This window comes from Carettochelys insculpta, chromosome 1 (assembly GCF_033958435.1).
Source record: "Carettochelys insculpta isolate YL-2023 chromosome 1, ASM3395843v1, whole genome shotgun sequence".
Lineage (NCBI taxonomy): Eukaryota > Metazoa > Chordata > Testudines > Carettochelyidae > Carettochelys > Carettochelys insculpta.
In genome coordinates, this window is record NC_134137.1 from 246,127,196 (window position 1) to 246,141,019 (window position 13,824).

The following is a 13,824-nucleotide window of genomic DNA, read 5'->3' on the forward strand; positions in this document are numbered from 1 at the left end:
GTTATTGGTGAATGGCTGTGTAGGCGGCTGCAAGTAAATCCTACCTATGGCGTCAGACTCAGAATTCCAGGCATTCAGGAAATTCTCCCACCTGGATTCACAAATGTTGTGCAAAATAGCACACACTGCAATCGTGGTGGGGACATTAGTTTCATAAAGGTCCAAATGGGTCAATGGGCATCTGAACCTCGCTTTTAAATGGCCAAAGGTGCATTCCACTGCCATTCTACACTTGCTGAGTGTTTGATTGAAGTTTCCCTTGCTGTGGTCCAGGGGTCCTGTGTAGAATTTCTTAAGCAAGGGAGCAGAGACTAAGTAGGGTCACCCTCAGCAGGGTGGCCCAATATTACAGTAGGTATCTCTATGTTGCCAATCTTGCTTTTTCCAGTCTGGGAAAACAGTCCCATCTGTGAGCTTTCTGTACAGCCAAGAATTTCTGAAGATGCAGATGTTATGAACCTTCCCCACCATCCCATGTTGATGTTAGTGAAACAACCTTTGTGATCTACCAACACCTGCAAAACCATGGAGAACTACCCCCTTTTGTTTATATATTCAGAGGCCAGGTGGTCTGGGGTCATGATGAAGATGTACGTGCCATGTATTGCCCCACCGCAGTTAGGAAACCCCTCGGCAGCAAAGCCATCCACTATGACCTGTACATCTGCCAGGGTCATGGTTTTCCTGAGGAGGTGCTGACAGATTGCATTGGCTGCCTGCATCACCGTGGCCCCCACTGTAGATTTTCCCACCCCAAATTGATTTGCCACTGACTGGTAACTGTTGGGCATTTCAAACTTCCACAGAGCGATTGCCACTTGCTTCTGAACTGTTAAAGCTGGCCTCATTCTTTTGCGTTTCAGGTTGGGGGCCAGCAAATCACCAAGTTCCAAAGAAGTGGACTTGCACATGTGGAAGTTCTGCACACACTGCTGGTCATCCCATGACTCAAAAATGATGTGGTCCCACCAGTGTTTGCTGGTCTCACAAGTATAAAACTGCCACTCCATGTTAAGGAAATATTTAACTCTCTCTCACCCTCGCAGGTGTGGTGTTGGGTTCGACTCTAGGATCCCGCAGAATTTCAAGTTCAGAGTCCAATCCACAAGTATCCTTTATTGAGGTACAGAATTACAGCTCGAGCTGGGTGCCTCCAGAGAGGGACCCTGCCTCCCAGAAATTGCTGGCAATTATACCCTTTGTAACACCGCCCATACCCCTGTCCAAAGTCCAATCCCCTAATTTGAGTAGGGGTTTTTACTCCTCCCCATTGGATGGTTCCGTTGCTAAGAGGACAGTCTGTTGCTGGGTGTTTGATCTTCTTTAGGAGGCAGTTATCTTAGCTCCTTACATTCTCCTTTTATCTCCATTTTGCAAACTTCCAATTAGCACGATATCGGGCAGTTTTCACCGGTTCTGCAGCTGTTGTTTTCAGCATTCCTCTCAGGTCAGCTTGACCTGGGCCTAAGGCTTCAACTACTTTAGATACTAGTGCTAAGCTAAGAAAACAAACTCTTTAAACATGCATATAAAATGACATATAAATGATTTTCCCTTAACACTCCACTGGCAGCAATGCATTCAGGGCAGCCAGCATTTGTGAGTTCTTGGACTGTAGTTGAAAGATTTCCTCTTCAAAATCTTCAGCATCATCATACTCAACTATCATCTCACTTTTAATTGACAGAAAAATTGCACGACGGTCCAGGAAGTTGCCGTAACAGTGTGTGCGATGACTTGAAACATTTGGGGATCAGTGCTTGCTCTAGCGCTGTGACGGAGAAAATGGCATGATTTCCCATTCAATTTCACGCGGTTACTGGGTGCTCTGAATTCTGGAACAGTGCTTTGCATTCTGGGGTTGTGACATCAAACACCCACAAGAAATTAGGGCTAAGGCACTGTGGGTACACAGTGCATTGCTCACACAGTCAAACTTGGATAAGGCAACAGGGACCTGGAAACTCGACACAGAGAAATGGTGGGTTGAATTTCTAGAAGGTTTGTGGACACTTTAATTTGAATTTGTAAGAATGAGATTAATTTGACTTTTAATAAATTTGATTTTTTAATCTCATAGTGTAGACATAGCCATAGAATCCCAATGGGCTGCAGATTGCCCATGACTGGTCTAGGTCCTCCATGTTGCTCCCTTGATTCCCACCCTTCTGAGTTTTGCTGCCATTGGCTAACACTTGCCATCCCTTTCCCCCTTCCCCCATTGCATTTAGCCTGTGCCCTGAACTTCCCATTCTTTGCCTGGGAAGGTAAGCAAAGGTAGGGAATTACTGCTGATCTCACTGCCAACAATAACTAAGGGCCCCCTCTCCCTTCCCACAGTGTCAGGACCCTTGACTCCCCAGAACTTGTATAATGGCTGGATGTCTATAGCGTCTAGAGAAGTGTAAGAATTCAAGAGAACCAGTATTGCCCCCCCATCCCCAACCTTTGCTTGTAGGAGAACTTCTCTGACATATTTTGCTCCCTGTTGCATTTCATTTGTGTGACCCATGAAATCCCAAGAGCTTCTACTGTCTCTTTTTGTAAATTTCAAACTACAGTGTAATTCAATAGAGTGGTGGCGCTGGAACAGTATTTACAGTGGGGATGCTGGAGGTGAAAATCAAGTATATAGATTGCTATATTACCTTACGCCAAGGGGTGTGGTAGCACCCCTAGTTCAAGTGCCTATGCAATAGGAATTTACGATACCTCTGAGTAAACACATGCATCATAACAAATACAAGATATATACATATGACATGGTGAATTAAATTTTTGAGAGAACAAGACCTACCAAAATACTGATCTGAAGAAGTGGGTCTGTCCCGCGAAAGCTCATCACCTAATAAACTATTCTGTTAGTCTTTAAAATGCTGCATGAATGCTGTTTTGTTTTGTTAGAATACCGATTAACACAGCTACCTCTCCATTACTATTTAAAATACTGGTGTGAGATTAAAATAAAAAAAAGAAAAGAAAAATTACTGCAAGGCTTCTAAAGAACTGGGCCAGAGTTTCTTAAATTCCGTGAAGTCCCAGTCAGACTGCAGTCTGTGTATTAAATATACATTAAATATCTATGATTGCTAGAAGGATAGGAGAGATATTTATGTGTATGCCACATAGAGAACTTGAATATGTTGTTTTTGCTGTTGGAAGGGATGAAAAATAATTGCTATTCAAATGTTTATGGTAACAGTATAGTAGCAAGCCTAAACAATGGGTGATCATTGAAGTCAGGTGTAGCGAATTTTAAGTCAAATGAACTCAAAGGTTGCATTTAGTACTTGGCATTTATATAAAGCAAGCTCAAGGTTGAATGCTGCATTCAAGTTGTAAAATGAGTGCAGAATGGGTAAAAAACCTGCAATTACTTCAGTGAATATCCATTCAGGTTAAGAATTTTCATCTTGCTGTTGCCATAGTAATCTGTTCCCCTGTCACTACCACATTAAAAATCCATTCTGTAAAACTGTTGTCGCCAATACAGAACATATAACAGACAAAAACATTTTTAAAAAATAGCTTTAGGTGTCTTATTTGAGGCAGAAAGCGGGACTAGTTCTTAGAGATGAATATGTACTTTCAAAAAAAGATTAGCAGTACTATAATTTATTGCAGGAACACAGCATTTTTGCTGTGGTATTGAACTCAGAATGAAATAGTTTGAAAATAGTATAAAAAGGCAGTGTCACTGGAGCTCAAATGTTAAATTATTTTCCTAAAATATAAAGAACCTCAAATGCTCTAGAATTATATGTGTGTTTATTGCTGCACAATAGCAAAGGACTTTGAAAAGTAAATGGTCATTAATTTTGTCAATGAATGGGCCTAATTCTTTTCTTGCACCTATATAACTGGTGACTTCAATGATATTATTTATCCTAGTGTAATTCTGGATTTAGAAAAAGAATCATGCCCACTCATAATTATACACTTGGGACCTGAACCTGTGTTTTTCTTGTACCCAAAATTCCCATCAAAGTCAACAACCATTTTGCTTCTGCATTGAACGTAGGATCAGTCCCAGAGTTTTTATAATGGATCTAAGTATCACAATTAATAGAAAGCATAGTTAGAGATGGCTCCATGAATGTGTTACCCAAACTGAGTAAAACCTGAAACCTCTGTGAATAAGATATGTATTAAAAGCTTTACAATACAGTAAACTCTCTCATATCCAGCATTCTATCATCTGGAATGCTCAAATAACTGGCATTTTAACCTTAAGTAAATTTTAGTTGCACTTTCCATAAGTACAGTTTAGTGAAAGTAAATACAAATAAATACAGCAAACACAGTATAAGTTTACAGTGTACAATACTACCGCGGTTGATGAATAACATACTCTGCATACATTTTTTTTTTGTTTCTTAATATCTAATCTTATTTTTCTTTAGTGTTATGCATTGCTAGGTATAGCACTCTATTATCCAGAATATTTGAATACCCAGCAACCTCTTGGTCCCAGAGCTGCTGGATGTGAAAGCATTTACTGTATAATGGCTGTACTGTTCAGCATGGAAGTAAAGAAGTTTCTGCTGGTCATAAGTGTTTCAATTTCAGACCTACAAGTCTACACAGTAGCTAAAGCAGGGTCTGGCTCCTAATAGAACATGCAATGGATACTGAGGTGCTTAATCCTGGGGCTTTATCTTAACATCCACATTGGAGATCTGTGCCCTGCTTGGCTGTCACCGGGCTGTTTCTCCTCTTGCTCTGTTCAGCCTTCATCTCTCTGATTCCTTTCTCTCCTCTCTTGCATAGCTTTTCTTTTCACATTTTTGTCTTTCCCTTGTCTTTTCCCTTCTGCTTCCATCTCCCAGGCTTTTGAGAATAGATTGCTTAGAGAAAGTTTTAAAACAAGAGCTGCCGTGGAGGTGAATGTCTTGCAACTATTTGCTAAATCATCTGTGTCATTAGATTAAAAATGTAATGACTTGTTTTCAAACTTTCCTGTTCCATATATGTATTTTATTTATACAGGAGCAACTGGATTTTTTTGGTTGTTTTTTAAACTCGTTGTGTCCTATTCTGTCTTTTTGAATTGTCATTTCATTACTGAGTAACCTCTACTTAAATTAAGGGTACGTACATAAGCTCCTTTATCTCAGTACTCTCTTTGGCTGCTTACAGTTCTTAATACCTCCTTAGAAGCCTGCTTGTTGGTGTCATGTACTCAGGTGGTAGAGAGTCACCAACTCAGTGGACTTGCGGTGTGGTGCCTCCGTATGGACTGGTCATTCAACGAGACCCTCTCTGAAAGCGGGAAAGCAGCTTGGGTTATGTGTAGAGCGACACGGGGCGGGGGAGGCGGTTTGGAAGAGGGCTGCAGATGTGACCATAGGGTTTGTGAGTATGTGTGTCCAGTAATGATTAAGTCAAGGTGTGCAAACTTTTTACATTGGGCCACACTTTTTGTCCCTTCAGTTAGCAGGGCCCTCCCAACCTGGCTAATGATATCCAAACCAATGGAAATTTCAGTTATGTTCATATGGACAAAAACAAACAAACAAAAAAAAACCTTGCAGCATGTGTAAGAAAATAAGTCTGTAGAATGTAAAGACATTATTAATTGATACATAAATGTGAATACACAGACATAAAACCAGTAACAGATTTCAACATTTTTAATGAGATGGACATACCTGAGACCCATCAGCCAATTATGCTACACCCCGTTATGAAATTTCATGCCCCCCGAGGAGGCCCAACCCTCACTTTGTGCACGCATGCATTAGATCATTGTGTGGAAGACATAAGGTTTGAGGCTCTGTTTCAGCCCGGCATCTAGAGTAGTGATTGCAGGACTACTCTGTGCCTCGGAATAGGCTAGGGTGACGAATTCCCATTCACAAACCCAAGAATGCCTTACGCAAACTGAGTAAGAGTGTATGGGTTGGCGTATCAGGAAATATGTGCAAAAGGTAAATTAGTTTATATCTAGAAGTTTCTCTCAATAAAAAAAGACCGTAAGTCTGATTTAAACCTGTAATATCAAATCAAAGAATTCTGGTACTGAATATCCTTAACCTTCCTTCTGCTATTAGCTCCTTTCAAATACTAAAAGTGTATAGCAGTGCAGGTGTTTCAGGGGGTCGCCAAAAACCCTACAGAGAATGCAGATAAAGGAGAGATTTGAAGTTATCTTTGACTTTTATGGTCCTTTTTTATTAAAATGCTTAGAGCTGTAAAGGTAGTAATAAGAAACTCATTTATCTTGACAAAAGTGCTGCTGTAAACTATTCAGACTCATAAAATAACTTTTAAGTTATTGTTTCTGCTGATATCGATAAATTCATACAAAGTGCTTAAAGGTCAGGCATTGCCAGAACAATGTCTTTTCAGCTGGTTAATTAAAGGTTTATCAGAACGTGCGCCAGCTTGCTCTTTTGACAAATGGGGAGGGGATCCCAAAATGGAAGGAAGGGATTGAATGGCAGCAATCAGCATTCACTGTAAGCCGTGTGCTTCTGCAGCCACTCAGGAGAGATTCCAGTGCTGCCCTGTAGCTATGTTGTGTGTCTACTGTTGGCGTGCATTTGCACATGCCTCTGTGCACGTAAAATTATTCCACACAGGGATGGAAAGAAACCTCGTGTGAATGGAAGAGATTAGAGGGAACATTGGCAGCAGTGAGAGACGAGAGGCTAAGCCCAGCCTGTGTTCACCGTGAAATGTATGGGTTGCTTGTAAGACAGCCAATATCACTAAAGGGGAAACTCTGTTGTTCACATTTGTGCAAAGGGGATCTTGATTACAGTCCTCATGGAGACAGTGTTGTTGAATACTTCAAGCTGAGGGCAGGGGACTTGATTTACCAATGTTAATTCAGGTTTGCACCAAGTTATATTACTGAGAAACAGGAATAGTCTAAAGATGTACCTCATCATCCTGTATCTCAGCTTTCACTCCTAAACCTGAGTACTTCCACAAGGACTTCAACCATGACCTCCCTCTTTATTTTTGTACCCACTCCCCCGCAATCAGCATGGAGGCATTTTTTCAGGTGGCTACAACCTGATTCTCCACTCTTCTATTCCAGTTTAATAGGGGTTCAGATGGAACTGCAGTGACCCCTGAGGTGAATGAGCCTTTAGGATTGGAAGATTTGGCTTCTGTTCTCAGCTTTGCCACTCTGTCACCCTAGATACATAACTTTGCCTCTGACCCTCAATTCTTACATCATAGAGTAGAGAGGATAATACTAACCCACTTTAGAAAAGGCATTGGAGATTCTTATCTGAAAGGCATATAGATAACTGAAAAGTATTATTTATTATTCTTGTACTTCTGCCCATGGGCTGACCTGAACTATTATAATTGACCAACGTGGGATAAATAGTGATCAAATGGTGAAAAAGTAAATTGTATTTCTTTAAAATTGTCTCTGTTTTGTATTCCTCGGTGTTTTAAAAATAAATATAAGAACAATTTGCATTTTTTTCCACCTTCAACATGTGAGATTTACCCTGACACTGTCCCGTTAAATATTTAAACAGCAGTTCTTTAATATCAAAAAGTTGGTAAACCCTAAGCCGCATCTCTTGTACTGAAAATTTCATAACTGAAGAATGCCATAATTTGGTTTCATTCTCTTGAGAGGTAGCAGCAGTACTCTGAGCTTCTTCAGGGAAATAAATCTAGAGCATTTTTTGAGAGTGTAGGTGACAGGACTAATGATAGCTTCATTTGAAAGCACAGCCAGAATGTGTTGTCTACAGATACTAGAGCAATGTCCTAGGAATACAGTACAATGTAGCTTCTGGACTTTCCCTTTTCTCCTCCCATTGCCCTACCAATGCTGGCTCAGTGTTTCTGTGTTGTAAAAGTGTTGAAGCTGTTACTACAATGTGTGCCTGGGTTAATGAGGTCCTTTCTTGGTGGGATATGATGGGGACATTCTAGTATCTGTACAGGTTTTTGTTTGGATTGAGATTATGTATTTGAAGATGTACAAGAAGGGGCTTATCAATATGGAATTTTGTATATCTTGTTGACAGCTATTTTAAAATAAATTTTGGCTAATTGGACTTCTTGTTTCATGTTTATTCCCAATCTGTTCACTAACATTACTCTTTATTCTATCTGGGATGCACTGTTGTGCAATCTGAAAAACCTTTTGTTGTGCGTGTCATTGTGTGTTTTCAGTATATGTAACTGCATGTCTACAACTAGTTGATGAAACTTGTAACCATTTTGACTCCAGGTCAGAGAAATGGGGGATTTTTTATTTTAATGTGCTAGTAGAGGATGTGTGTTTGTATTGGATTTCTTCATCCTTACCGTCCGTTTTAAAGCAGTCATGAGCAGTTGGAAAGGGTGGAGCTCGGCTGCTTTGCACCTTCTGCCATCACTCGCACATGGGTAAAGTGGGTGTGAAATCAAAGGAGTAGGGTTTTAACACTCACTTGGTGATGGTGTAAATGACTCAGGGCTCAGACCGTGGAAAAAAGAGGTCCAGTTATTGTGAAAGAGATTCCTTTTTAACTTGTATGTTTTAGTACTCACAGAAGGTGCTACATTAACACCCTTGGGAAAGGAAATCCTCTGGCCATAGAGTGTGCAGCATGGACAGCAGCTTTGCTGTGCCACACTGCCAATGTACTACACCAGTGGTTCTCAAACTTTAGCAATAAGGACCGCCATTTTGATCTACATTTTTGGAGAACCATTGCCCTGCCTCTCCACTGAGGCCCTCCTCCACCCTCTCTCTATTGCTTTCTCTCCCCTAACTTTACTTTCACCAGGCTGGGGTAGAGCGTTGCCGTGCAGGAGAGGGCTCAGGGCTGGGGCAGAGCGTTGGGCTGTGGGGGGCAAGTTCAGGCTCCAGAAGGAAGTTTGGGTGTAGGGACTGTGGGCTGGGGTGGGGGGGTTGGGTGGCAGACAATGAGGGCTCCAAGAGGGCTCTGCAGGGGATGAAGGATTTGGAGTGCAGGAGGGGGTGCGAGGTGCTGGCAGTGCTTTCCCCAGCCTCCAAGAAGCCAGAGAAACTGAGCAGAGACCACTAATTCATTTTAGGCATGTGCTAAATATCCAATGGAATTTAATGATTTTTGGTCAGTGCCTTTAAGGGAAAGCATTCTGTGACCTAAGGTAAGTTGTGAATGTCTGACTATTTCTAGCTCCCTCTTGGGGCCCTGTAACAGGGTGGTTCTATAGCTCAGGGCCACCCAACCCTGGTTATAGAATGTGTCGTGTCTGGGAGAAAACAGGGAGACTACCCTGTAAAGAGCAGCAGGAGACTGTAATGAAGAGAATAAGCACAGGAAAGTGCAAAGAGATGCAGGGATTGTGAACGACCCATGCAGTGAGGACCCTGAGACCAAGGATATGTCTACACTGCAGTAAAAAAACATAGTACCAAATCTCAGGCTACGTCTACACAAGAGGGTTTTGTTGACCGGTCTTTTTTCGACAAAACCCTCAGCGTGTCCAAATTCCCAAGGTGTTCTGTCAACAGTAAATTGACAGAACACAGCACTTTTGTCAACAGCTATATTCCTCTCCCCATGAGGCATAACACCCTTGTCAACAGAGATCTGTTGACAGAAAGTTGGTCTGGGCGTTCCGGGGGGGGGGCGCCTTCTGTCAACAGCAAAGGCCTTCAAGGCAGAGCAGGTGCCCCAGGGGATGCCCAGTCCACAGCAATCAACACTCTATGGTGCCTGCTTCTGGTCATTCCTAAAGCCGCAGGGAGCCCGGGAAACCCTGTGGCAGGAAGCTGAGAGAAGCAGAGCTACTGACTGCAGTCCCTCACACCCTCACAGCCACTCTTTCAGAGCTGTCCCAGATAACAGACAACCAGGCAACCCAAGACCCCTCTGGGCCCTTGAGGGACCAGCCAAAGGGGTCCAAAGACTCACCCTGGAGCACGAAGCAGCAGGCCCCGTCATGGACCACGGCAGAGGTCCAGGCCCTCCTGGATATGTGTGGCAATGAGGAGACTCTCCCTGACCCAAGAGCAAGCATTGGAATGCCCCCACAAACATCCACGTGGCCACTGCACTTGCGGAGTGAGGCCACCCCACCCGCAGAATGGAGCAGGTCCGGGAGAAGGTAGAAGAACTTTGCCAGGGCTACGCACAGGTCTGCAATGCTAGCCATTTTTTTACTGTGTTCCGGGTGCCATTCTGTCATGAGAGTGGCCGGAAGAGTGATCCGCTTTGCTGTCTGGTTACGCTCTTTCAACAGAAGTTTTGTCAGCAGATATCATCCAACAACAACTTATGTTGACAGATCACTCTAGAGTAGACATAGCCTCAGAGCCCTAGAGCTGACTCAGGCTTATGAAAGGAGGAGCTGGGAGGACAAGCTGTGAAAAAGACTGGTACAGAAGAACAACTGTCTGTGAGAGAAGACACTAGAGCTGAGAGTGGACCATTGTGTGGGGATAGACTTTGTACTGGGACCTTGAAATGTGCTAAGAACAGCATATTATCAAAGCAGTCACAAGCTGGGAGTGTTATCTACCTGAAAGCTTATGTGAAGTTCTTAAGAGGCTTGCAAGTGGAGCGTAATACTCTGCTGAATACAAAAGAACACAGTTTTGTAAATTTGGATGATGGTATATTTGGAGGGCAAAGGAAGGCAAAGGAGGAGGGCAAAGGAAGGAACTGAAGCAAATTTCAGAAGTGTGTTTGTGTGTTTCTGGTCTCTCATCACAGAAATTTTTATTGCTCTCCACCCACTGATAACTGGGTATCAAATGTCATCTCAATTGCCTAATATGTCTGAAGTAAATCTCACAGGCTAACACTACACTACCGTGGAAGATCAACCCTGAGCAGGTTTATCTTCCAGGGGATCATTTCACACATGCATGAAATGATGCTTTCAGGAGTCAAAGTTGACCTCAGAACTTCTTGCAAGAGGCGAGGAATAAGGAAGGTCGACAGGAGAAGTGCTCCTGTTGACCTTCCTCCGTGTAGACAGACATGGAAGTTGACAACCAATAAGATGATTTTAGCTACACAGTTGGCATAGCTAAAATTGTGTATCAGCCATCGACTTCTATGCCTAGTGTAGACATAGCCACACAAATTAAAATGCAGTATTTGTTTATATGACAAACCAGGTCTTTTGTAAATGTTGAAAAGAACTGTAATACAAGAGAAGTATAGACAGTAAATTTAAATGGTGGTAACGGACATGTTGGCTCAAAATGTGTTTATCTTTTAGCACAGTTTTATATTATTGATACATTATTGCACCTCAATAGGTTGCATTCTGCTTTTTCGGTTTGATGTGACTGGGACAGATCAGCACACACCAAATCTCATTTTTATGATAAAAATAAAATATACTCTTTAAGCTCATGAAACGTTTCAGGGTACCCTGGCACTGTAAGAACATCTTAAAAAAACCCATGTGTATCTCTTTTCCCTGGATCACTTTTGAAAACAAGCTACTGCACAAATAAACCATGAACTTGGCCGGGTACAAAAACACCTTTAAAATAACGGGGATGGTGTGCATTATAAGACAGATCCTTCATACTCAGTACTGCAAAATGCTGCACAGAGGCAATAGATCATAATTAAGAATGCTTTTAAGAGAAGTTTAAAGAGGGGAAAGCAATTCTCTATCTCAGAAGAAGGAAGGGAGTGAGATTTTCAAAAGGACTGAATTGCTACAGTGTTACCCCCAGCTGTGGAGCCTCAAATACAGAGGGCTTGTCTACATTACCACCCTCCTTCGAAGGAATGATGGTAAGTAGGATGTTGAGAGTTTACTAATGAAGTGCTATGCTGCATACGCAGCACTTCATTAAGCAAATTCCCCCTCCCCTGCCGTCCCACGGCAACTTCGAAGTTTAAAATTTGGAGGACTAAAGGGACTTCGAAGTTGCCCCGGCACTTTGAGGTACCAGCGGGTGAGCCACAGCTAGACGTGTGCCAGTACTTCGTAGTTTAAAACTTCAAAGTTGCTGCGGGGAGGAATTTGCTTAATGAAGTGCTGTGTAGGCAGGGCAGCACTTCATTAGTAAACTCCCAACACCCTAATTACCATCCTCCCTTCGAAGGAGGGTGGTAGCGTAGAAAAGCCCAGAGAAGAATAGCAAACAGGGAAGGAATAGTTGGAAGGTTTTATTCTATTTCTGCAGCATTTTGAAAGTGCCATTGTTTCAAACCCTGTTCAACTATTTTCTTCTGACAGGCTTTGGGAACTATCACTGCAGTGCCCATTAAAGTTCCTCAGGTCAGCTCCTTGCAGAGGTTGGCAGGACAAGGACCAGCAGTGCTACCTCAGGTAACAGTACTATTTCAAAGTTTTTATAATTGAGCAGATTCTCCATTGTACAGGCTTTTTTGATTTCCTCTCCCTTCTCAACTTTCTGCCATTTAATTAATTGTAAGTCATTCAATATTCTTCCCAAAAATGTTTTAGAGTAGAAGGAATAGGATTGCATCAGTCACATTTCAGCTTCATCTGATGCTGGGTTCAGCCTGTGATCCAACCTGTGTAGGAATCAGTTATGTTGGCCAAGTAGTAAGTAGGTTCCATAGTAGCTCCTGAATTGTTCTTTGGGTTTTTTTTTCCCGTATGTTATTTCAGTTCATTCTTGCTTCAGACTAGATTTCCCTTGAGATTCTGATAGTATTCTTCAGCCTGTTGGTCAGTCATGTCCTTCTGAAACATTCAGTTGCTTTAACTGAGGTTAGTGCCTTTCTTTAGAATCCCCGATTGTGTAAAATACTTGCTTTATTTTGATGTAATTTCTCTTCATGCTCATTGGAATCATCAGCCTCAAAGTTCTCAAGTGTCATGAAGCTGCTGCACTAAATCTCATTTTCATACTGTCAACTAGCAGGCTATAGGTAGCAGCAGAATTTTTGAATTTTTGTCGTGTGCTCTACTTTCTCTTAAATACTGTACAGAAAAGACAGGTTGAGAATGATTTCACCTGACAAATTCTTGCATTTTTAATAGTGATTTTGTTGTCTGAGCAAATGGCAAAGACCTCCATTGGATGTCATCTTCAACAAATTGTTTTCTTTCTGGACACTGATTTAACAGCAGTAATAGGGATTGCAGTTTTCGCTGTGTGGCTATTAGCAGGCCATTTCTCATGTCTGAGCAATCAACTAACATTAATGTCAGTGTTGGTTCTTTGAATTCTTTTTTACAGTTTTTTTCATGTGCATATAGTAGTAGTTCTGTGAGTTAAAATCTTTCTGGAGGAGCATATTGAGGATGAAGCACTTGAATTATTTCTGTACGTTGTTCACTTTGTAGAAGGCATAAATTATGGTTATAGTTTCCTTATCAAGTTCAGGTTTGCTTTTCAGTTGTTTTGTGGCATAATCACACATTGATTTTTGCCATTTGGGTTGTCAGAGATGACCAGAGTTTGCTCCTGAAAGAAGCTGTTGTTGAAGAGCTGCTGCGAAACTTGTAACAGGGACTTCAATTAATATTAACATGACAGTGATGGCATCACAGATGTCACACTGGTAAGGTCATCAATGTTCTGTTCTTCTTAAGTGGACAAACTGTCATTCAGTGCTACATTTGATCTTGAAGAATTACAAAAAGCTGATTTTCTGCACTTTTCCAAGAGCAGCACAAGTCCTTTGTGTCTTTTTACGTAACAATTCTTAACAATATTAGCAGTTTACTTTTGAAGAATAATTAGTTTTCATTACTTCAGTTACATGTTGTCTATCACTGATTTTGACTTCAGGCATGTTGAATCAGACATTCATATGCTTTTTTTTATAATCACCGAACCACAATCACCTGTTACACAGTATTAATCAGCACCTTTCACATTTGCTATAGTTACAATGAAAAACAACCACATAGTAAATTAATCAT

The 13,824-nt window shown here is 41.7% G+C and overlaps 1 protein-coding gene across 2 annotated transcripts in view; it reads left to right on the top strand.

Annotated features, from left to right (window-relative positions):
* PHF21B (PHD finger protein 21B) overlaps positions 1-13,824 on the top strand; it is a 244,024-nt gene that overhangs the window by 177,849 nt on the left and 52,351 nt on the right. For both annotated transcript variants that reach the window (XM_075003606.1, XM_075003607.1), the window contains one exon: positions 12,163-12,255. In XM_075003606.1, coding sequence (XP_074859707.1) covers positions 12,163-12,255 — 93 coding nt within the window. The remainder of the gene's footprint in view (positions 1-12,162; positions 12,256-13,824) is intronic.